The sequence below is a fragment of the Herpailurus yagouaroundi genome, unplaced genomic scaffold (genome assembly GCF_014898765.1).
Source record: "Herpailurus yagouaroundi ecotype Mexico unplaced genomic scaffold, PumYag 216, whole genome shotgun sequence".
Lineage (NCBI taxonomy): Eukaryota > Metazoa > Chordata > Mammalia > Carnivora > Felidae > Herpailurus > Herpailurus yagouaroundi.
The window spans coordinates 8,934,079-8,957,531 of record NW_024412447.1 but is presented as its reverse complement, the minus strand read 5'-3'; the positions used below and the strand labels follow the sequence as shown (position 1 = coordinate 8,957,531).

General features: G+C 58.1%; 2 protein-coding genes across 11 annotated transcripts; both read left to right on the top strand.

Moving 5' to 3' along the window:
• Positions 1-150: 150 nt before the first annotated feature.
• UPK3B (uroplakin 3B) lies at positions 151-9,189 on the top strand. Of its 3 annotated transcripts, none has more exons than XM_040456086.1 (7): positions 151-429; positions 1,507-1,656; positions 1,876-2,113; positions 3,405-3,484; positions 4,345-4,474; positions 4,936-7,338; positions 8,236-9,189. In XM_040456086.1, exons 1-6 carry the CDS (start codon positions 417-419, stop codon positions 5,093-5,095), a joined length of 771 nt encoding a protein of 256 aa, XP_040312020.1. In that variant the 5' UTR covers positions 151-416; the 3' UTR covers positions 5,096-7,338; positions 8,236-9,189. The 3 variants fall into 3 exon arrangements, with proteins under 3 accessions (XP_040312020.1, XP_040312019.1, XP_040312018.1); XM_040456085.1 differs by lacking the exon at positions 151-429 and adding an exon at positions 1,167-1,389 and having other exon boundaries at positions 4,936-7,334; XM_040456084.1 differs by lacking the exon at positions 151-429 and adding an exon at positions 1,167-1,389.
• Positions 9,190-11,788: 2,599 nt separating this feature from the next.
• Positions 11,789-23,084, top strand: LOC121017694 (uroplakin-3b-like protein 1). 8 transcript variants are annotated; one of them, XM_040456078.1, is made up of 11 exons: positions 11,789-12,030; positions 13,533-13,714; positions 14,071-14,381; positions 15,069-15,240; positions 15,869-16,002; positions 16,335-16,430; positions 20,413-20,565; positions 20,781-20,974; positions 21,495-21,571; positions 21,835-21,955; positions 22,793-23,084. In XM_040456078.1, the coding sequence occupies exons 5-11, from the start codon at positions 15,961-15,963 to the stop codon at positions 22,899-22,901; spliced, it is 792 nt and encodes a 263-aa protein (XP_040312012.1). In that variant the 5' UTR covers positions 11,789-12,030; positions 13,533-13,714; positions 14,071-14,381; positions 15,069-15,240; positions 15,869-15,960; the 3' UTR covers positions 22,902-23,084. The 8 variants fall into 8 exon arrangements, with proteins under 8 accessions (XP_040312012.1, XP_040312015.1, XP_040312008.1 ...); XM_040456074.1 differs by having other exon boundaries at positions 11,791-12,030; positions 14,071-14,186; positions 16,335-16,446; positions 20,755-20,974; XM_040456073.1 differs by having other exon boundaries at positions 11,791-12,030; positions 16,335-16,446; positions 20,755-20,974.
• Positions 23,085-23,453: the final 369 nt, after the last annotated feature.

Below are 23,453 nucleotides of genomic sequence, written 5' to 3'. Positions count from 1 at the left end.
CCAGTTGGCAAAGCATGCAACGCTAGATCTCGGGGTCGCGAGTTCGAGCCCCACATCAGGGGTAGAGATTACTTACAAATAAAATATTAAAAAAAAAAAAAAAAAAAAGCAGTTACCCTATGACTCAGCAATTCCACCCCAGGTGTGTATCCGAGAACGGAAAACAGGTCCACACAAAACTTGGGCATGAGCGCGCATGACAGCCTTACTTACTGAAGCCAAACAGCGGGAATGGGTGTCAGCGGAGGAGCCGGTGAATAAAATGCCTGGTTTCCATCCGGTGGGATGAAAGTTCCGCAGCCCTGAGAAAAACGAACTCCCGCCTCGTGCTATTGCGTGGACGAACCTGGACAACAGGATGCTAGGTGACAGAAACCAGACGCAAGATGCCACGTGTGTGATTCCGTTGCTGTGAAATGTCCGGCACAGGCAAGTCTGTAGAGGCAGAGAGTGGGTGCGAGGTTGCCAGGGGAGCAGGGAATGGGGAGTGACTTTCAATGGGTACAGACTGTCCTCTTGGGGTGTTGCAAATGTGCTGACCTGGGTGATGCTTGCACAACCTTGTGAAAACCCACTGAGCTGTACGCCTTAAAAGGATGAATTTTATACTGTGTGAATTCTATCTTCTTTTGAATTATGTCTTAATTAAAAAAAAATAGAGCCAAAGGGAGTAAAGTAAGTGGAGGCTTGTCAGCTGTCAGAGGTCCTTCGTCTGGCTCCAGATTCTTCCTTCAGACAAGAATGTGGCCTTGTGGAGGGAGGGCAGGGCGCAGAGATGGCAGCAGGACCAGGGGGGCTGTGGTGGGGCTGGAGCTGGACAGGTCGGGACCTCTGCTCTGTTCCCCACTCCCTGGGTGGGGATGGAAGGCCAGAGGGAGGCTCCTGGCACCCGGGGTGTGGGAATCTCAGGCATGTGGCCCTGAGCCCATGTTTCCAGAGACTGGGTCCTCTCCAGGGCTGGGAGGCTGGGTGGGACCCCTGTTCAGACATGGGAGTCTCTGGCCTCCTGGCTGGCATCTGGGGGGGCCGGTGGCATCCGCCTCCTTCCCGGCAGTGGGGCCTGGCACTGGCCGGCCCCACCCTGCAGCCCTGCCTAGCTCCCTCCTCATGGTAGGCTGGGCCAGTGGGAGGGGTGGGGTACATTTACATTTTCAGGTCTTTCCAGCCCTCGGCCGGCCGGCCTGGAAGCCTGACTAACCAGCTCCTCCAGGGTCAAGGTGTTGGGGGAGGGGGTGCAGCAGGAGGTGGCCAGATCGCCCTGGGCTGTGGATGTGGAAGAAGCCCTGGCTTGGGCAGCCATCATGGGGCTCTCCCAGAGGCAGCCTGGCCCATTGCTGTCTCTCCTCCTCATGGGGGCGCTGGTCTGGCCCCCGCCCTGTATGAGCCTGGGTGAGTGGGGATCCTGGGATGAATTCACAGACCCTGGGAGCCCACCCCTCCAACTGGGAAAGGCAGCCCCAGGGAAGGCAGGCCCCAGGACACTCATGCTTATCTGTGTGACTACAGAGCTGATCCCCTACACGCCGCAGATAACAGCCTGGGACCTGGAAGGGAAGGTCACAGCCACCACGTTCTCCCTGGAGCAGCCACGCTGTGTCCTGGATGGGCATGCCGCTGTTGCCAACACCATCTGGCTGGTGGTGGCCTTCAGCAACGGTGCGTCATGGTGCGGGTCTGGGGCTGAGGAGAGCTGCAGGGAGGCGGACTGGGCATGGGGCTTTATCCTGGGGGGCTCCGGGAGGGTAACAAAGTGACCTGATTTGTGTCTGGAGGGAGCCTCTGGGCCCAAAGGCATGGACAGCCAGGGTGGGAGGCCTCGGACCCACCCTGGGGCTATGCCCTCTAGCCCCATCCGTCTGTCCCTTTCTCCTGCAGCCTCCAGGGACTTCCGGAACCCACAGACGCTGGCTGAGATCCCAGCCTTCCCACGGCTGCTGACTGATGGCCACTATATGACGCTGCCCCTGTCCCTGGACCAGCTGCCCTGTGAGGACCCCGTGCGGGGCGGCAGGGGCATCCCCCTGCTTCGGGTGGGCAATGACCCTGGCTGCCTTGCTGACCTCTGTGAGCCACCCTTCTGCAACACCCCCCTCCCCAGCCCTGGACCTTACAGGTGAGTCATTCTGCCTGGACCCTGGGACAGGGCCTGTACTGGGGGAGAAGGGGTCTGGGGGAACAGGGCTGCCCTCCCTAGCCTCTCCCCAGGGTCCCATCCTGGCGGCAGGCTCCTCTCCTTCACAAGTCTTGGTGGGGGGGGGGGGTCAGGGAGCAACGCTCATCCAAGCTGGGGGGCAGGCAGAATGTGGCCTTTCCAGGAGACCTGCCCACGAGGAAGTGGGCACCACAGGGCTTGTGGGGGCAGGGTGGGGTCTCAGGCCCAGGGTCAGGGGTGGGGAGCTGCCGGGCTGCAGCCACGAGCCCCGGGGTAGATCTGGTAGGAATCTGAGCCCAGGGCTGAGTCCAGACCCAATCAGTGGGTACAAGACAGGGGAACAGGAAATAAGCCTATTGCTCACTTTTACAGGTGAAGAAACAGAGGCACAGGGCACCAAGGGCTTGTCAGGGTCACGGGGGGGAGCCAGAGTGAGAGAGCAGGTGTCCAGATGAGGGCCGCCTGGGCCACAGGACAGGACCAGGTGTCCTCAGGGAGACTAAGTCCAGCTGAGAGAACCAGCATGGGGTGCAGGGAAGGTGGGGCTTGGTGTGGGCTGGACCGGCACCTCCGTTAACCGCCTCCCTCTGCCCTCTCCCCGGCCCGGCCCTGACAGAACCGCCTTCCTACCTCCCCCCATGCCCACTTCCTGGCTCAGCCTCATCTTAACCTCCTGCCCCTGTTCCTAGCAGCCACCAGAGCTGGCTGCCCTCCACGCCAGCCTGCCTGGGCCCCTCCATGCTCAGATATCTGCCAAGCCCCCCACCTGGCACAAAGATACAACCTGAGCTCCTCTGCATGGCCTCTGGTGCCCTCGGGTCTCAGCCTGCCTCTCCTTGTGATCCCAGGCTCTTGAACACCCCTCTCCTCCCTGGGCTTTTGCTTAGGGTGCCTGACCCTACTGGGGAGACTTCTATGGCTTTCTAGATGTCACTTGGCCAGCTGCTCTCTACGAGGCCCGGGGCCCCCAGCCCCATCTGACTCCCTGAGGCACTCTGTATGGGACAGTGATGGGGTCCCCCTAAACCTGATGGGGAGTCTGGAGAGTAACGGCTCAGGTGGACTGGGGCTGCTGGCAGAGGTCACTGTGGCCAGAGAGGTCTTGGGGGGGTTCTCAGAGCAGGACCAGGCCATGGCTGGCCCTGACAGGCCCTACAAGAGCCCGGCCCAGAACTGCCTGGGGCTTGGCTGCTTTGGTGACCGGGCCCAGGGCAGTTCAGGCTCTGAGCCCCACTCCTTCTCCTCTCCCCAGGGTGAAGTTCCTCCTGATGGACGCCAGCGGCTCACCCCAGGCCGAGACCAGGTGGTCCGACCCTATTACTCTCCACCAAGGTAGCGTAGGGGGGGGGGGGTGTGCTCTGGCTCCAGTCTCCCCCTGTGGACAAGTCACCCTCTGCCCAGTGGTCCTGCTCAGCCGGCCCCTCCCCCTGCTGCCATGAGACTGGGGGCCTGGAGGAAGTCTCCAAGTCCAGCCCATCCCCCGAAAAGAACCTCATGCTGGGGGCGAGGAGGCACTGGGTCAGCCTCACTGGCAGAGACACCAGCTGTGTCCATCCACATCAACACAACCTCGGGTGCCCAGGTCCCAGCCCAGTTGTGGGCAGAAACAGTCTTCCCCTCCAATGGGGAGCCAGCCCTGGGCCAAGCACTGCCAGGTGGAGAAGGGCCAGGGCACCAAGAGGCTGGGGTCAGAGTCAGGGCCGCAGGTTCTGGGAGACTTCCCTCAGCGGGGCCCTAAAGGGCTGGTGATGGACCAGGCCGAGGAAACTGCATGTAGGAAGGCCAGTGCCCCGGGGTGAGGGGCACCTGGGAGACTGGCTGTAGAGGCTGGGTGTTGGCTGGGGGTGGAGGGTCTTGTCATCTGAAGGCCTTGAATGCCACGCTCCAGGAAACGAGGAGGCCACCCGGTTGGTCCTGAGGTCGGCTGCAGTTCTGCCCACTGTGGGCAGTGCAGTGGGGTGGGCGTGTTGGCAAGAACAGCCTAGAAAGTGAGACTAAGAAAAAAGGCTGGAGTGGTGGTGGTGGGTGGTCTGGGCCTGGGAAGGCACTGATGCCCCGCTGGTTTGGACAAATGGGGTGGGCTCAAGGGGCTGTCTTGGGACTCGAGGCAGTCAGGCCTTGAGCGTGAGTCTGGAGGGGGAAGTGACCGCCCTGGGCTGGAGGGGCAGCCTCTGAGCGTACGCTGTGTGCAGGGAAGGCCCCAGGCTCTATCGACACGTGGCCAGGGCGGCGAAGCGGTGACATGATTGTCATCGCCTCCATCCTCTCCTCTCTGGCCGGCCTCCTGCTCCTGGCCTTCCTGGCTGCGTCCACCGTGCGCTTGTGAGTGCTGACATCCCCCTGGGCCCCTCTTCCACCCAGAGCCCCTTCCCTCTCACTGGTCCCAGCACCTGAAAGCCCTCCAGGAACACTGCGGCTGAGTTGGCGGTTCCCCTTCCAGGGGTGTGCGGGAAATTTCCGCCCTGAGTATCTCTCGCCTGGACAGCAGGGAGGTGGGCCAGAGGCTCCTCTGATGACAGGTTCAGAGAAGGGGCCACCTCGCTCTGCCCTGTCCTTCAGCGTGTCCTTGGCCCCGGCCTTACTCCTCCCGGCCGTGTTTTCTCTCCAAGGAGGCTTCAGTGAACTGAAACCAGGGTATTCAGGGCAACCACCTGGAGGAGGTGGGCCAGAAGCAGGTTCTGGAAGGAAGGAAAGGGAGAGGCTGCGGGAGGAGGCCCTGACTTGGCAGATGGCTCCCCACAGCAGGGACCCAGTCTGGTCTCCTCTCTCCTCTCCCCATCCAGCTCCAGCCTGTGGTGGCCGGAGGAAGTCCCGGAGCAGCTGCGGATTGGCTCCTTCAAGGGGAAGCGCTACATGACCCACCACATCCCACCCACTGAGGCCGCCACCCTGCCCGTGGGCTATGAGCCTGGCCTGGACCCCCTCCCCAGCCTCAGCCCCTAGCCTGGTGGAAGGGGCTGGGGCGGGGCCCTGGGAAGTTGGGGGCCACCTACGCAGTGCGCATTCCCAGCTCCTGCGCCCACATGCCCCTCCCCCATTGCACCTCCCCACCCGCCCGATGTCCCACCACCTGCAGCCCTGCCTTTGCCTTTTCCATTCTGCCCTCTCCAGGCAACTGAAGTTGCATCAAGTCTGGGGGGAGGGTCATGGTCAGGCCAGCATGCAGCCCCCACTTCCAACCCTACCTCTGTGAGAGGTAATGTGGAGAGGCCACACTGACCAGAAGCTTCCAGGCTCCAGGAGGGGCCCAGTGGGGGGCCTTGCTCTGCCCTGTGCAGGGGACTGGGCCAGGCCCATCACTGGGTGCATGAAGTCCGAGCCTCCCTCTGTCTCTCTGTCCCACCTTCCAGTGGCTGGGGCTGCAGTGAAGCCTTCAGAGGCACCTCCATTGTTCCCTGGGCAGGGGTACTTTCTGAGGGTGGCCAGAAGTTCAGAGTGTAGAGGCACATTGTGGCCGTCTGAGAACTGATTCCACCACTTCCAACCCTATTGCACACACAGATGGCTTACTCATTCTCGCTCCACCAACATTTATTAAGCACCTGCTGTATGCCACTGCCAGTGTTAGACATGGAGCCTCAGGAGGAACCGGTCCTGAACTTGGGGAGCTCACTCACCACTCTGGACCTGAGATGACCACGTGTCCAGATGTGACCTGTTACTGTTAGGGCTGTCAGATTGTCACATACCCTCGGGTTCAAGCTCCTTAGATGCTCACCCCAATGGGCTCTCTGAGGCCCCGGAGCCCCCCACCATCAGGCAGTACACACTTTAGACTTCCCCCTAGCGTCCGACTTCTCGCAGGGCCGGTGGGTCCAGCTTTGGCCACACGGTGGCGCCAGTGCGCCGCAGCCGTCCGGCCCCGCGCACGCGCACTCGTATTCACAGACCCACCTGAGGCAATTGACTGGCAGGTTCCAGCGGTGACCTGATGCTGAGGAGCCGTCGCCACTTTCTGGAGGTCAGGGCTCCACACCTCATCTGGGTCAAGCCAGAGGGATGAGCAGTCACGCACTCGCTTGAGGGCCGTCCAGTCTACACAACCGCCACCATTTTCTAGATGGAGAAACTGAGGCTGGGCGACTTGTCCTCCACGCTCTGCCCACTGCCGCCCCTCCCACCACCACCACGCCCCTCTTGTCCCCGGGCATCTCCCATCTTATCCGGTGGGACCGCGGCTCCCAGCATGCAGGCCGCCGTGCCAGCGCCCCTGCACGGCGCCCGGCCGTGACCCATGTGTACCCGCCCTCCTCAGAGGTGAATAAACGCGGTCTCCGTCCCCCTAGCGGTGCCCGCGCTGGTGTGGGGAAAGGGGCATCTGCGCCCGGGGCCCAGCCCCGTTTCACCCCTTCCACCCTGGGGTCTGCCCCGAGCCTGTCCTTTTGACGCACAGCCCTCACTGCATTTTCGAGGTGCCCCATCTCCTAATGGGCCCCAGGGAAACTCATCCTTGCATTTCAGGGCCAAGAGGCCACCGCTAATGCAGCTTCCGCGGATTTAGCAGTACTGTCTCCCAGGCAAACACTTCAGGGAGGTTTTGCTTTCAAAACCCATGAAGCCCTGGTCCCTAGTGGTTTATCCTCCATCCTACTTGCAGCCCCTTCGGCCGTAATACCTCCAGGTGCAGGCAGAAGCCGATTCAAATGCAGTCAGGAGCTCAGGCTCCTGTGTCCTGGGTGACATCTGGCCATGGGAGCCAGCCGCTTTGGGCAGCCGCTTTTGAAATGCTGCTGCTGTGGAACCTAGGTCCCTCTTGGCCTCTAAGCGTTCCAAGTGCCTCGCACCCTCACCAGCTGTGTCCAACAGCGCCTGTCTCGTGCTGTCCTGTCCAGGCCTGGCTCCAGCACCAGATGGAGAGGCCCTCTGGGCCCAGACACCCAGCTCGGGTATGGCGAGGAGGGAAAGGGTTCCGCTGGTGTTGGCTGAGTGAAAACATGAACGAACCAGCTCAGGGCCGGAAGATCAGGCAGCAGCAAGAATTGCCCTGAGCTCCTGTGTGTCCCAGGGCCCTCTTGTGGCTTATTCTTAGTGCCGGAACCTGTGCTGATCCCAGGTACAGCCCCAGCGATGTCCCCTGTGTGTGTGCAGGGCACCCCGGAGCCCTGTGAGGAGCTGTGCTTGCCCCATCCGACCATGTAGGGCTTGACTGTGAAGACGGGCCCAAAACAGACACTACAGCACAGTAGGTGAAGCGTGGCTGCGGGAGTGGGGGGGGGGGGGTGACCCCACCCGAGGTCAAGGGGGCTTCCCAAGGGTGACTTCTGAGAGGAGTCTTTAGGGGCACATGGAAGTGAGTCAAGTAGGAGGGGAGGGAGGGAGAAAGAGAGAGCAAGAGAGTCAGGGAGACCAGTGAACAGTCTCCCCTCAATGGCACAAATGGTGCCCCGGGGGGCTGGCAGCAGGGACTAGGAGACAGGAGGCCAGAGCAAGGGGGACTGGCCTGGTCTTCCAGGCAAATGGAACCAGGCCTGAACCAGGGCAGACAAAGGGAGTTGGAGAGGAGGAGGTGGATTCCAGAATATTCGGGAGGTGACCCAAGGAACTGGGACTTCATAGATGAGAGAGATGCCCCAGGAGAGGCCATGCTCGGGTTTCTGATGGGGGTGGAGTGGGGTGTGTGACTGGAAAATGGAGGCGCTTTATGTTCTGAAAGTGGTTCCGTCCCCCAGCTTGCTTCAGAGCAGACTTCTGGAAAAGGGGGTTCTGGGGACACCATCTTAGCAGATGGGTGCATTCAGAAGAACGGTAACAAGTCGTTAATATTTTACGAGCCTGTCCTGGGTCAGGGGGAGGCCACCCTGTGACTCCGCCAGACTGGGGGTGTTCTGGCCCAGGGCTGTGGTGACCAGCACGCCAGGGTGTCGCAGAAGCCACTTGGAGAAAGGGCGGCAGGATTGGTCATGGCCAGCACAGGCCCTGAGGAAGCATGTCGGGGCATTCTGCCCCAGAGTCACGCTCCAGAGGGTTACCAGCCGGACCCCAGCTCTGCACGGGCCAGATCGTGACAGCCTTGAGTAGAGCCTGTAGTGACAGCCATGTGATGGTGCATCTTTTCTTAAATAGCGTTTAAAGTTTTTCCCCAGGGCTATATTTGACGGAGGGCCTCCAAATCCGTTGGCGTGTAAGGTAATGGCTCAGTGGCAAAAAACAAGTTCATTGTTAAAAAGAAAAAAACAGCAGCAGTTGTGGGAGTGATGACTCTCAGATGACTCATCAGACCAGAAATCGAAAGGATCAGGATGACAGCAGGTGGAAACCAAGCGGGGGGGGGGGGGCACTGAGCACTCTCTCGCACCCCCTGGGTTCACTTCGTCTGTGCCTCTGAACCACCTATTCCTGCCCGTTGTCCCTGCAACCCCCAGCCAGCCCCCTCCTGCCTCTAGCAGCGTTCCTGACCCCCACAGCCCTCCTCCTCTCAGTATCCAGAGGGACCAGATTGTGAACCTGATGGTGTTCACCTTTGCTCCCAACTTGCAGTCACTTCCTGCTGCAAGACCAGAGTCTAGATTCACCATCTCAGTTTTGAGGCCCCATTGATCCATCCCTTATTCCCTGTGTTCTGGCCACACAGGTCCCTGGTTAGCCCTGCTGCCACAGGGCCTTTGCACTTGCTTTCCCACCTCAGTGTAAGACATTTCTCCACCTCGCTCCTCTAGATCATTCATCAGCTCCAGTGTGGCTTCTGCAGGGAAGCCCTTTCTGACCCTTCAGCTCTCCTGGAGCCCTCTTCTTTCTCTTCTCAGCACGTTTTCCATTTTGTAGTTAGACATTAAAAAGGGTGACTTTTGCATCTCTCCCACTAAACTGTGAACTCCAGGAGGGCAGGGACCATGTCTGATTTGCTCACCAAGGTGCCCCTGGAACTAACACAGTGCCTGACTCCCCGTGGGTGCTTAATGAACATTTGTTGACTGACTGCCTTATAAAAGGCAAAGATATGTTCACGTTCTTTTTTAAAAAAAAATATCAGCTTCAGGGGCACCTGGGTGGCTCAGTCGGTTAAGTGTCAGATTCTTGATTTCGGCTCAGGTCATGATCTCCCGGTTTGTGAGTGTGAGCCCCACGTCGGGCTCTGTGCTGACAGCATGAAGTCTGCTTGGGATTCCCTCTCCGCCCCTCCCCTGCCCTCTCTCTCTCTCTCTTTCTCTCTCTCGGAATACATAAATAAACTCAAAAAAATAATCAGCTTCATTGAGATAGAATTCAAATACCATGCGATATACCTACTTACAGTGTTCAGTTTGCTGAATTCTGGCATATTCGTAGACCTGTCCACTCATCATCAGTACTTCCAACTTCAGAATATTGTAATCATCCTAAAAGACACCCTGTGCCCATGAGGCAGTAGCCTCTCTTCGTCCCTGGCAACCGCTTGTCTACTTCCTGAACATTTCCTAGAAACATGGTCCTTTGTGACTGGTGTCATTTTTTGGGGAAAAGAAAACAGGAGTCCTGATGTTTGTCTGTCATGGGTTCTGTCACTCACTGCTCCTCTCATTTGGCTGAATCACTTCTTAATCGATTTTAACTGGGCAGAACTGCATTCTGCCCAGAAATGGAGTCTCTCTCACACACCCAGGAAACGGTCGGCGGCGGGGCTCAGGCTCCACAGGGCCCGGGAACCCCCACCCCAGTGTGCTCTCAGCCGCAAACAGTGGAACACTGGGACTAGGAAGCAACTGGAACAAGGAACCAACTTTGGTGAGCCCGGTGGGGAAGGAATGTTCTAGAAGAGCTTAGGAAGCCCCTGGAGCTCTGAGAGCCAGGGCTGGAGACCACATCAGGAATCCCAGTGCAGAACAAAGCTGCATTCCTTGGGTCCCACCATGCGAGCTTCTGGCCTGGTTGCCTCTGGAAGCTGGGCATGGCGGTCACTTCTTTGTCTGGTGTGGGTGCATGACTGGTGGGCACCCTAGCTGCATGGGAGGCTGGAAAGTCACACTCTCCTGCAGCTACAGTAGGAGCGCAGACTCAAGCCCCCAGCAGAAGTGGGCCTGTGCAGTGTCGTACCTGCTGTGGGTGAGGGGCCGCGTCCTTGAGAAGGGACACCTTTGTGTGATTCTCACGAAGACGTCCTGTGGCCAGTGCTGGCTCTGGGAGTGCACGTAGCAGGAAGGCAATGTCCCAGCCATAAGAAGGGTGTGGCAGGAGCTAGACAGTCAGAATGGCAGCCATCTATCCCTCCAGAAGGTGGCCGGGCCCAGTTTCACTAAATTCAGAGCTTTGCCGGGCTCTGTGACTGTCTGCCTTCTAGGAAGACCCCCAGGGCCAGTGTGGGGAAGAGCAAGGACCTCTCCAGGGTCGAGCCCTTGGACTTGTTACACCTCGCCTGCGAGCCTTAGTGTTCACGTCTGTACAATGGGTCAGTCATTCTCGTCACCCAGGGCTGCTGTGAGGGGCAGGGAGATGCGATGGTTCAAGGGGTCTGATGTGTAGATGTTCAATTAATGACTTTTTCTATTTTTCTCTGAGATACCTTTTGTTATTCCAGAGGAAGAGCTGTTACTTTGACCTTTCTTTGCCACCGCCCCAGAGACCCCTCCCCCCTCCCCAGGATGGGGACACAAGAAAGCTTTGGGGGCTCGTCCCTCCCCGCTGTCCGGAGGAAGGCCTGGAGCACAGACCGGGCACAGCCAGCTCCTGGCCACGCGGCTGGGCAGCTGACCCCCGGCAGCCCAGCCCACTGGCTCCCTGGAGCCCTCTCTGTCCCTGCCCCCAGCAGCCCTGGAAGATGCCTGGCCTGAGGCGGAAGGCACCATGTTCTTGGGCGGGGGTCCCCATGAAACAGAAGCATAGGGACACAGCCCTCACCCCTCACTCTGCGGCCTGCCTCCCCCCACCCGCTCCTCCAAGGGGAGCGGGAAGAGGGGGCCGTTGCCGGGCACCCACTTCGGGGTAGGACAACACACCTGGGGCCCGGCCCGGCCCGGCCTGGCCCGGCCCAGAGACCCTCCGGTCCTTACAGAGGCCTCAGATCCCGTCCCTGTCCTTAGAGAGTGTCCCACCCACAGGGGAATTGTGGGTGGGATGGAATTGTGTCTCTCAAAATTCGCATGTTGAAGCCCTAACCCTTAGTGCCTCGGAATGTAGGGTATCTGGAGATGGGGTCTTTAAGATGGAATTCAGTTAAAGAGGTAATCAAGTAAGGCCTTTAGGGTGGGGTGCAATCCAGTCTGACTGGTGTCTTTATAAAAGATTAGGACAAGCAGTCACCAGGGATGCAGCGCAGAGCAAAGACCACGTGACCAGAGGACAGCCGTCCGCCCGCCAAGGACAGAGGTCTCAGAAGAAACCAACCAGTGGACTTGATCTTGACTTCCAGCCTCCAGAACTGTGACAAAATAGATGCTTGGTTTTTGTTTTTGTTTTTAAGTAGGCTCTATGCGGCTTGACATCACGAGACCCCCAGATCAAGAATCACATGTTACTTTTTTTTTTTTCTTTTTTAATGTCTATTTATTTTTGAGAGAGACAGAGACAGAGTGCAAGCAGGGAAGGGGCAGAGAGAGAGGGAGACACGGAATCTGAAGCAGGCTCCAGGCTCCGAGCTGTCAGCACAGAGCCCGACGCTGGGCTCGAACTCACAGACCACAAGATCATGACTGGAGCCGAAGTCGGATGCTTAACTGAGCCACCCAAAGCCCCAAGAATCGCGTGTTCTAATGACTGAGCCAGCCAGGCACCCTGATGATGCTTGTTTTTTTTTTTGTTTTGTTTTGTTTTTTGATGATGCTTAAGCACCCTGATCTGTGGCTTTTTGCTGTGGCCGCCGAGTAGGCTAATCCACCCACCATTACAGCAGAGTGGGCAGGAGTAGTCACGGAGCTGGAGCGCAAGGAGTAGGGGTCAGGGGGAGACGTTTAACGTCCAGCCAACAGGTGAGCAGAGGCTTTTGTGCATAGAGGCTCGGAAGTAGGACGGGGCTTGGGGGGTGCACTAGGCAGGCCGAGGCCTTCACAATGGACTTGGATGGGTGTAGGCCAGGATCTGCTCACAACCCCTGACCCAGCTCTCTGGGTGGCCTTCCCCTTCCCTCCCCATACAGAAGCCAGAGGCCACTACAGCCGTGTCCTCGTCCTCCCCTACCATCCCCCGCACCTGTCCTAGCCTGGACACCCCTGACTCCTGAGAGAGAGCCCCAGGAACGAGACGGGAGCCTGGCATTCTCCTTTATACCTCGTTTGCCCCACCAGGCAACCCCGCCCTCCTCCCCTGGCCTCAGTTTCCCTCTGTAAAATGAGCGAAGACCTCCAAGCTTCCCGGCTCAGACCCTCCAGTCCTGGCCTCCCCAAACCCCACTCCCTGTGGATGACACAAGCTAGAGTTACCCACAGGAAAAGAATGTGTTGCCCTTGACAACCACTCTTCTCCGTGACTTTTCTCCCGGAGGGACAGAGAGGAATGCCTCATTAGTCATCCTGGCCTCTCCCTCCTGGTCCCCAGCCCTGGTCCCTCTGCTCCCCTCCCCACCCAGTGGAGGTGGCCCAAAGCCCCTCCACCGCATGTTTTTAATGGAATCTCCAGGCTCAACTTTGCCCTCCGATCCCTGTGACTGGAACCCTGTCCTTGTCTGAGCCCCAACTCCATGGGGCTGGGGCAGTGGGAGAGCCCCCAGGGTAGAGGGTGCCATGGGCTGGGGTGAGGAGGGGTGGGCGGGAGGGTTTGGGGGCTGAGGGGGCTCAGCTCATCAGACATCTCCGGGTGCCTCTTCAAGTGGGGTCCTCTGTGGGCAGAGCTGCTGGGCTCTCTGACGGCCTATTGGGGGGATCAGTGAATAAATTACCCACCCTGGAGCGCCTGGGTGGCTCAGTCAGTTGAGTGTCTGGCTCTTGATTCTGGCTCAGGTCACGATCTCACGGTTTGTGAGTTTGAGCCCTGCGTTGGGCTCAGTGCTGACAGCTCAGAGCCTGGAGCCTGCTTCAGATTCTCTCTCTCTCTCTCTCTCTCTCTCTCTCTCTCTCTCTCTCTGTTTCTCTCTCCCTCCACCCCTCCGCTTCTCACACTCTGTCTCTGTCTCTCTCAAATATAAACATTTAAAAAAAGATTTTAATAAAATAAAAATAAAGTACCCACTCTTTTCCCAACCCACACTTCTCCTCTAGAGCTTCTGCCCATGACCTGTGCCCGCAGGGGTCCTGGCACACAGTAACCCTTCAATAAACAGTGTGGCAGCTGCACTGGACATAGAAAGTAAAAAGGCCTCAGTTTCCTGACCTCCAGCGGCCCTGTGTCCCATGGGGGGAGATGTAAGCCCACCTACCCCAGGCTTCGGTGGATCAAGAGTGAGCCAGGCTTGCTTGCCTCTTGGCCCCAAAGTTGTGCAATTTCACTCAAAGGAGGCACCCCCCTATTGAAAGAGCTTTCTGCTTTATGATTCCAGGTGTCCGATGCTATCACTAGACCAGGGAAGTGGTGAGCTGCCTGTCTCGAGGGATGAACCAGCAGAACTGGAAGGGGCTGGATCACTGTGCCGTGGAAAGATTAAGGATCACGGTGGGCTCAATGAACCGTGGGCGTCTGTCCCCCTTGGGATTAGCACCGCTGGGTCTCTGTCAGCATTTGGTGAGTGGCCCCTAGGCTAAGCTGGTGCAGGGGGAAGGGACTGGGTCACCTGTACTTCCCCTCCCTGCACAAAGTCCCAGGCTGCCCCTGGAGGTGCCCGAGCCTCTCCTCGGGACAGGCTGTGATGGTTGCCATGGAGCTGGGGCCCTGCCTGGGGACATGGGGCTGGGGTGGGCCTTTGGGAGCATTTCTCTGGTGGCCCTGTGTTTGGGGGCGGGTGGAAGCCACACCTCATCACATGAGTCACCCCAAAGGTACAAGGCAAGGTAGGTCCTTGGGAATAGACTATTCCCTGGGGCTTGGCATGGGCCCCACCCAGTCCCTCTGGGCATCGTGGGCCCCTTCCCTTCACACAGGGACTCACTGGAGCTGGGGACATCTGGACCAGGAAGAGGGGATCCAACAGAGAAGCTGGCCTCTACCCAGAAGCCACAACATTCTAGTTGTCAGACTGATGCTGTAAAACAAGATGGTAACCGCTGGCCACCTGGCCAGATCCATGGAACAGGGAGGTGGCCATATTAGCAGTCAAAATAATTACTGAGCATAGATATTGTGCTGGACCCTGGGCTCAGCAATGGGGACACAGTGGGGGAACCAAACAGACCCAATCACTGCACTCCAGGAGTCACTGTTAACGAAGAGAAGAAGCATTCGTCAAATAACGGTACAGCCAGTTAGTACTGTGGTCGAGTAGAACGTAAGGCAAAGTTACAAAGACTAAAATGGCCTGATACTGATACCCAAATAGAAGATTGGTCCAAGAGGGGCGCCTGGGTGGCTCAGTTAAGTGTCCGACTTCAGCTCAGGTCGTGATCCTGCGGTTCACGAGTTCAAGCCTTGCATCAGGCTCTGTGCTGACAGTTCAGAGCCTAGAATCTACTTCAGATTCTGTGTCTTCCTCTCTCAACCCCTGCCACGCTCACGCAATGTCTGTCTCAATAAATAAACATTTTTTTTTTAATTTAATAAAAAATAATTTAAAAAAAAAGAAGATTGGTCCAAGAAATGAATCAGGAAGTCCAGGAGCTGACCTGAACACACACACACACACACACACACACACACACACACACACACACGAGTCAGGCATGAATGTCTGTAACCTTTGAGATATAGGATGCATCAGACTTCTTTGTTTTCTGAATCATAGCAACTCTGCTTCCTGGTGTCCACTCTCTGGGGCTGTGGGTCCCATAGTGATCACTTTGTGTGGCTTTTCTTCCCTCCTTGAGCTTGTGCCAAAGTCCCAGGGCTGACCCAGGCTAGAAAAATGGCAGTGGGTGGAGGTGGTGTCTCTGGCCTTGGATCTGCCCCAGTCCTCCTTGTCACTATCATCATTTCTGCCACATAGTGACACACTGCTGGGAGCTGCTTCCCCTGGTGATATCCAGTTGTGCCCGAGTGGGGGCCGGCCATCAGCTCACCAACCAACATCAGAGAGCATCCCCCAGCCTGGCTGAGCCTGTCACCTGCAGCAGCCCCACGATGAATCTTGCAGGACTGGGGAGAACCCCTGGAGGCCGGTGAGTCTGGGGAGGAGCCCTCGTACCTTGTCCTTGGCAGGACAAACTAAGCCAACGGCACCCCAAGTGGGCTGTGGGTGTGGATACCGCTGGTACATTATGGGAGCTTGTCCTGGGTCAAGCTGAGAGGGGACACTGAGAATTGCCTATGTCTGTGGTACATGACAACAAAGGGAAAGGACTGATTTTTTTTTCAGTATTTTTCAGTTTTGGGGTTTTTATGGAGGCTTGATGTAGGAATAATTGATTAAGCCACTGGCCACTGGGGAAGTAGGGGGTTGGGGCAGAAAATTCCAATCCTCTCTTCGTGCTGGTGTCCTTGGCCACCAGTGCCCATCCTGGGGTTATCTAGGGGCCTTCCAAATGTCACCTCATTAACATAAACTCAGGTGGAAAGGGGCTTGTTATTGGGGTGCCTGGGTAGCTCAGTGGGTTAAGCGTCCTACTCTTGATTTCGGTTTAGGTCATGATCTCACAGTTCATGAGTTCAAACCTCACATCGGGCTCTGTGCTGACAGTGCAGAGCCTACTTGGGATTCTCTCTCTCCCTCTCCCTCTGCCCCTGCTGTGCTCTCTCTCTCTCTCTCTCTCTCTGTCAAAATAAGTAAAATAAATTATTTTTTTAAAGAAAGGGGCTTGTTATGAAAAACAAAAACACTATTTTTGTCTTTACTACTGTGGCGCACTTTGAGGGAACAAAGATACCCCTTTAGGGGCCTCATGCCAGGTACCGGACCACAGTATATCTCACGGCAGACACAGGTAAGTGATCCTGGACACACAGCAAACCGAGGACAGTGGGGGTCCTGGGGGTGGGGGCAGGAGACAGAGGGACGCAGGCACAAAGAGGGAAAATACAAAAGTAAACTCAGGGCCTTGTGCAGAGCAGTAATCAGCGTGGGCCACGAACTGAGACGGGAAACATCAGTGTTCCCGCTGGCCCCCAATGCCACACAGATCCACAGGGAGAGAGTCCTGAGTATGACCAACCTGGGGCCGATCTCCAGCTCGAGAGGCCACTGCAGGAAGGTTGGGCTCTGTTTTCTCGTCTGTGTAATGAGATTAGTCATAATGCCTGCCCTACTCACTTCTAGAGGAGCTGTGGAGATGAGTCGATGAGCAGGAACGTGTCTTCAGAAAGAAGCGAGCTCTCCACCTGTTGTGATGTTCGCTCTCAACGCCTTCCAAAGGTAGAGGAGAAAAAAAGTAAATACGTATATTTATTAATATGTATTGTATAAAAGTACGTAATATATGAAAACATGTTGGGGCACTTAACTGACTCACTGGGTGGGAACGTGCAAGTCCTGATCTCAGGGTCATGAGTTCAAGCCCCATGAGCATAGAGCTTCATAAAAAACAAAAAGAGAGAGAGAGAGAGAGAAGGGGCATCTGGGTGGCTCAGTCAGTTAAGCATCTGACTCTTGATTTCGGCTCAGGTCATGATCCCGGAGTCATGGGCTCGAGCCCCACATTGGGCTCTGCGCAGGACATGGAGCCTGCTTGAGATTCTCTCTCCCTCTGCCCCTCCCCTGCTCATACTTGCACACTCTCTCTCTCTTTCTCTCAAAAAAAAAAAAAAAAGGAAGAGAGAACTTATTATATATAAGTATATATATTATATACACAATAAGTATGTAAAGGTACAGAGGTACATAGAGAGTAACATAGCGTATATATACTCGTATATCTGGTAGGGAGAAGGTGGAGGGCAAATACAGCCAAACGCTCACAGTTGTGAATGCAGGTGGAGGCTCTATGAATGGGCATTCACTGTACTATATATTTTCAACTGTCCTAAAGGTGTGACCATTTCTATAATAAAGAGCTGGGGAGGGGCGCCCGGAGGGCTCAGCCGGTTGAGCGTCTGACTCTTAATTTCCGCTCAGGTCACGATCCCAGGGTCATGGGATGGATCCCCTCGTCGGATTCTGTGCTGGGCGTGGCGCCTGCTTAAGATTCTCTCTCTCTCCCTCTGCCTATCTCCCTTCCACTCGCTCTCTCTCTCTTAGAAAAAAAAAAAAAAGCTGGGGAGTTAAAGAAAGCCCAGACCCTCTGGTTGGCCCCCACCCTTCTCCCCTCCACACCCCGCGGGTACGGGAGGGCCAGTGCCCGCCTCCACGGGCTGTCAGCAGGAGCAGGGCACAGGTGTGTGCAAGGATGCCCTTGAGGTGACAGCGCATGACATTACAGTGATTGGGAAATGGAGACGTGTGCCAGGGGGAGAGTGTGTTAGGGGAGCATTTGGGGGGGCACCAAGCCCGACCAGAGCACATGTCTAATAGTACTGGCCCCTGAGGTAGGTAGGACAGGAGGCTTCTGGGTACTGCAAGGTAGCAGGGTCCTCCCGGAGGAGGCTCCCCCCACGCACACCCCCAGACTCCCCCTGACCTCATTTCCCTTCCCTGAGCTTTGTTGTTTTTTTTTTGGGGGGGGGGGGTTTCCCCCATTTATTTATTTACTTACTTACTTTTAAATTCGCATCCAAGTTAGTTAGCACACAGCACTAATGATTTCAGGAGTAGAATCCGGTGATTTCCCTGAGCTTTTGTTCTGGCTTCGGCCCCCAGTTCCCTTGGGGCCGAGTCAATCATGAAGGAAATACAGTGATTTCCAATCTTGAAAAATCTGAAACTCTCTGCCAACATGTCCCGGTAAAGAGTTGGTCACGAAAAGCCTACCAGGCAGTTCCATAGTTGGCAGGAGTATTTACCCCTTTTGGAGGTCACTGTCATAAACAGTTGGCACAGTTTAAGTCCTTTTGGGGGGGGGGAATAGTGTACGTGGGCTGGCAATCAAATAGCATGTAAATGCATCATAATAACCAGAGAATATTTATAATTTTTTTAAAAGTTGTTTTCTAAAAGTTGTTTCCTTGTCCCCGAAGGAGTCTGAGTTTTAGGAGGGTGGCTCCGGCCGGATGCAGCTGGATAAGGAGAGGAGGCAGGGCGATGTCGGGGAGCTCCCCCCTCCAGGGCCCAGGCTGCAGGGGGACAGCAGGGAGTGCCCTAAACTTGCCTTTGGGTGTGACCGGCTAATCCAGGCTGTGCCCCACCCGGCCGGTGATCTTGGACAAGCCCCTTCGGCTCCATGCTCCTTCCGACTAGAAAGTGAGGGTAACTCCCTTCAGCACAGGGTGACTGTGGGGGGCCCCAGGTGCCAGGTAGGCAGGACTGTCACGGGGGCCATGGGGACCCCGGAGCTACCACCGCCTTCCTTGGCCCCTCCCTGGCCAGGGCCTCCTGGAGTGGGGGGTGGGAGCATCCACGGGCTTGTCCAGGCAGCGGTGCCTGATTGTTCTCTTCAGACCCCTCCCTGGGATGCCAAATCCGTAGGGCCAGTGGATTCTGCCCCCAAACCTGTCCGACCAGTTGTTTGGGAAGAGGGGGCACCTGGGAGGAGCTTCAGGAGGTACCTGGAGGCAAGCTCTCCAGTCCCCCGGCAGACCGCACAGCGGAAGCTCTGGGACGCTGCAGACAGACGGACGGTCAGACACTTGGCCTGGCCATGGGGCTCGGTGGGGGACAGTATCGGCTGCCGGTGCCACTGTGGCTGCTGTTGACCTGCCTCCAGCAGGGGACAGGCCTGGGTGAGTGAAGGGGGACGGGGCACCGTGCCTCTGGCTTCAGGAGGACAGACCCCACCTCCCCAGCTGCTTCCCAAGCCCCAAGTCTGGGGACTGGGTCCTGGGTGGGTCAGGGGAGATGGCCCACCAAAGGGGTCACAGACAGACACCTGTCCCCACACCCAAGACAAGGGAGTGAGCAATGCTTCCTCCCTCTCTTTAGGGTTCTCATCCCCATGCCTCCTGAGCTCCCATCCTGTTCTCAGCAACCACCTCCCCTCCTTCTGCCCCTGAGGAGGGTTTAAACAAGTCTGCAAGGGCAACTCCCGGAAGGAAGGAAGCTCTCCCGGGGGGCTGCAGCCACTGGTCACTGTGGGCTCTTACACTAGAGGGGCTTAGAGATGCAGCGCCCCATCTTGGCTGCTCCACTCCTCCCTCATTAAGTGGACATTAAGTACCTGCTGTACGCAGTGTGCACTGGGCCTCGGAGACAGGAGCGGGGGCTCTGAGGAAGGAAGAGTCTAGTCCTGAACCTCAGGATCCAAATGGGATGGACATGAATCCTGCTGAGGGGAACTGAACGAAAAGAGGGAGAGGGCTCTGGAGACTTGCGTGAAAGCCAGCCTCCCCTTTCTGCTGCCCTCCAGGACTGGGGACTGCAGAGAGAAGGGGCACTGTCCTCGGGAGCCTTCTGGGCAGCAAGGCTGGACGTGGCCACATTACTTGTCCTGGGTCCTGAGTCCGTCGCGCCCCCATCTCTGACATGGGGGCCCAGGGTTCTTGTCCTTTCCTGTCCCCACCCTTCCCCAGTGAGGCTGAAGCAGGAGGGTGGGGGTGGGGGGTTAGGGCACAAGATCCAGAGGGCCAGGTGCCCGGGGTGGGCTGGCAGGTGGCGCAGCCCTGGGCCAGGAAGAGAGGACGTCCCGTGCTCTCAGCCAGGGCACCTCCGGGAGGGGCACGTCTGGGCCTGGGGTCTTGCTGGGGACCTTCCTGTGTCACCCCCTCCCAGCCCTCCAAACCGCTCATTCCTCTTCTCAAGCAAACCAACCTGGACCATCTGGGTGGAGCTGAGGGACTTGAGAGGCAGGTAAACTGAGGCCCAGAGAGTGCCGGAGCTCAAGGTCACTGTCAAGAGTCCCGTCGAAGGTTTGGGCTCAGGCTCAGGCTCCCTTAAATCTGAGTCTCGCCCCAACAAGGCCTAAGACATCTTCAGAATTGTGTATGCGGCGGGGGAAGGGGTCTCCTGTGTCTCTATGCCTTCCCCAGGCCCTGCCCACCGCGGAGACCCCAGTGACTCAGGTCGGGCAGGGCCTCCCTCCTGACCTCCCACAGTTCCTACCCCTAGTAGGCGAGCAAGGCAGGAGGCAGGGCCGGACTCAGTCACCGGCCCATGCCCCACGGGCAGACCCTCCTGATTAATGCCTGACTGGAGCTTCCAGGAAGAGCCTCCACTCCTCCCTCAGATTGGGGTCCCCAGATCAAGTCTGTGCCTCCCCCTTCAGACTGGGGCTTCCAGGACCATGACTCCCACTTCAGACTGGGCTGTGGGGGCTTGGTTGTCCTGTTGAGCCCTTCTGTCTGTCCCCCCCCCCCCCCACCCGCCCCAGAGCGCATCAGCTACGTGCCCCAGCTCTCCAGCCCCACCCTGGCAGGGACACTCACCCAGTCTACCTTCACGCTGGAGCAGCCAAGGGGCCAGTTCGGTCGCCTCAACATCTCCGACTTGGACACCATCTGGCTGGTGGTGGCCCACAGCAACGGTGGGTGCTGCAGGGGCAGGCCTGGGTGTTCCCTCTGTGAAATGGGCAGGAGGCCTGGGCGGAGCAGCGGCTGTGGGGGGAGGGGAGGCTGGTCTGCAGGGGATGAGGCGTGAGGGCTGTCTGGCCAGGTGGGATGGGGTGGGGCCCTGCCCTCGCGGCCCCCACCATCTGACCTGCGGCTACCCTCAGCCACCCAGAACTTCGCTGCCCCACAGAGGGTGGAGGACATCCCAGTCCCGGCTGACTTCAGCCAGAGGGGCTACTATCTCACGCTGATGGCCAACCGGTTGCTCTACCCGGGCAACCAGCCTGGCAACCAGCTCCGGGTCCTACGCGTTGGCAATGATACCCGCTGCTCCCCTAAGACCAGAGGCTGTAACCACCCCCTGCCGGGCCCGGGCCCCTATCGGTGAGCTCCTGCCTGTGCCCAAACCTGAGCCTGGGGCAGCTCCGAGCTGAGTGCCTGGGTTTCTGCTGGGGGGCGGGGGGGTGGGGGTGGGCAGGGGGCAGGGACCAGGGACGCCTTGGTGAATTCTCCCTTCTTTCTTGGGCAGAGGGCCCCCCATTTGAGCCCCTCCCCCCATGGGCCATCTCACCCCTGCGGGTGTTTTCCCATCCACAAACTGTCCCCAGCCCTGTCTCCCCTCACTCAGGGCTTGATTCACTGATGTGGGGTGCTGGGGAGCTAGTGCATTCCACACACATTTCCTAAGTGAGGATGTTGAGGCCCAGAGAGGGTGAGGGATGCACCCAAGGCTACACAGCTGGAATTGGAACCCCTTCTGGTGGGTTCTAAGGCTGGCTTTCAGGCCCAGTCCCCAATTCCCCAACCTCCCAGTACCCGGGAGTCAAGAGGTCAGACAGGTGCCGGGGCCAGAGGGTTTCAGGTTCCGGGGACCCCCACCCCCAATCCTGGGTCTCCTTCTCAGAGTGAAGTTCCTGGTGATGAGTGACAGGGGACCTGTGGCTGAGACAGAATGGTCCAGCGAGACCCGCCTGCAGCAAGGTACGGGGCCAAACGAGCAGGTCAAACACTGGGGCTGGGGGGCTGGGGCCTGGGGGGCTCCTGAGGTCAGGCTGGGCTGGGGAGAATGGACCAGCCCCCCATCAGAGCCACCGTTACCATCCTGCTGTCTGCAGGTGCCCCTCCCCCAGCTGGGGCAGGGATAGTTGGTCTGGAGGCTGTTCCAAGTCCCCCTTCTGGGTCAGAACTCTCTTCTCTTCCCCCCAACCCCCCACCTGCCTGGGGGACCCCCTCACACCTCTCAGCCAAGGCACTACAGGCTGTCCCAGGACCCCAAAGCGCGGGCACCGTGGTCATCATTGCCATTTTGTCGGTCTTGCTGGCTGTCCTTTTCACTGCCCTCCCTGCTCTGCTTATCTACACCTGGTAAGTGGCCAGGGTCTGGGCCCCCTGGGAAGGGTGGGGTCTCTGACCCAGACCACCTCTTATCCTCCTCGTCCTCTCTACCCAGAAGCCAGTAGGGCTTGTGAGTGTGTGTTCGTGTGCGTGTGCGTGTGCGTGTGTGTGTGTGTGTGTGTGTGTGTGTGTGTGTGTGTATGCATGAACCCCTCCCTCCTTTGTCCCTTTCTGCCGACCAATTGCCGGTGTGGGCGTGTCCTCGCTCTCTGAGCGGCACCCCTCGCCCCCTGGCGGCAACAGCTGGAATTGCGAGTAGGGGGCTCACCGCAGACACTCCAGATGGGAGACACCGAGGCGGAGAATTGCTTTCAGCTGAAGCGCTGAGCTTTGCCTCAAAACTTCAGTCAGAACTCGCATGCTGGGGCCTGGCGGACAGGGGTGCCCACAGGGCTTCCTAGAGAAAAGGGGAAACCTGGTCTCTGGGTGGGATTTGGGGAAGGGGGGAACAGTTCTAGGAGGGAGGGGCGAGGGTCTGGGGCAGGAGGGTTTCTGGCAGCCAAGCAAAGGGTGGGGGGCGGGGGTCATGACTCCCAGCTGAGGAAAAGGGCTGTGTCCTGAAGGCCAGAGGGAGCCAGTGGCGGCTCTTGATGAGGGGAGACAGGGCAGACCCTGGGGCACGGGGAGTAGAGGAGAGTGTGGGGGCTGGGAGGGCACAGCTGGATTTGTGAGGTTTAGAGGGATAGCCCGGTTCCCTTAGGTTAATCCAGCCCGGCCAGTGGAGCCTCAGTTTCCCCAATGCTCCTATGCCTCGAGCTCCAAGCCATGGGCAGTAGCTGTAGTACTTCTTCTCTCCCCTCCCCAAAGTCATGACACTTGCAGGAGCGCTCCCATTTCGGGCCCAGAGCAGTCGACTTGCGTGAGAAGATACAACACCCACCACGTGACTGACCCCCCCGCCGTGGGGGCCTCATGAGGGGTCCGCACCTGCCCCTTGGCCTCCTCCCTGGTCCAGGCTGCAGATCCCGGGCTGGGAGCATGCCCGGAAGCTTCTGGAGCCCTGGAAGAGAGTGTTTCCAAGTGAGGGTGAGGGGAGAGTGTCCTTAGCCCAAAATTAGGCCTGTCCCTGTCAGAAATAAATGTCCCCAGCAGCCCTGCACATCTGTGTTGTTGTTCACCTGGGGAGTCTCCCTGGACCCCTGTCCCCAGCTCTCCTGAGCAGGGTGGGAGTGGGGGCTCTTAGGAAAATATAGCACCGGAGGTGAGGCCCAGGGTCCCAGGCCAGCTGAGCCATCTGGGTCCCGGTCAGCCTCTCGTCTGGCCTCTGTGTCCCTATCTGGAAAACAAGGGTGATTACACTGGCCTCACCGGGCCCGGGTTACTCTCCACCAATGAGATGAATGTGTTCACCCTGTCCTGCATGTCTGGCCCTGGGTGTCCCAGCCCCCAGTGTCCTTCCGGTGGCCCCCTCTCCAGCTGACCTGGCCTCCCGGCTGGAGGGCTCAGGGCCTCTAAGCCTCACACCCCG

Excerpts from the sequence above, each read along its gene's own strand:
- LOC121017694 (XM_040456075.1), top strand. The coding sequence starts at position 15,961 with ATGCCAGGTACCGGACCACAGTATATCTCACGGCAGACACAG. Across the intron at positions 16,003-16,334 it reads ATATCTCACGGCAGACACAG|AGGAGCTGTGGAGATGAGTC; the intron begins GTAAGTGATCCT and ends ACTCACTTCTAG. Across the intron at positions 21,956-22,792 it reads GCTCTGCTTATCTACACCTG|TCATGACACTTGCAGGAGCG; the intron begins GTAAGTGGCCAG and ends CCCTCCCCAAAG.
- UPK3B (XM_040456085.1), top strand. The coding sequence starts at position 1,302 with ATGGGGCTCTCCCAGAGGCAGCCTGGCCCATTGCTGTCTCTCCTCCTC. Across the intron at positions 1,390-1,506 it reads CCCGCCCTGTATGAGCCTGG|AGCTGATCCCCTACACGCCG; the intron begins GTGAGTGGGGAT and ends GTGTGACTACAG. Across the intron at positions 1,657-1,875 it reads GGTGGTGGCCTTCAGCAACG|CCTCCAGGGACTTCCGGAAC; the intron begins GTGCGTCATGGT and ends TTTCTCCTGCAG.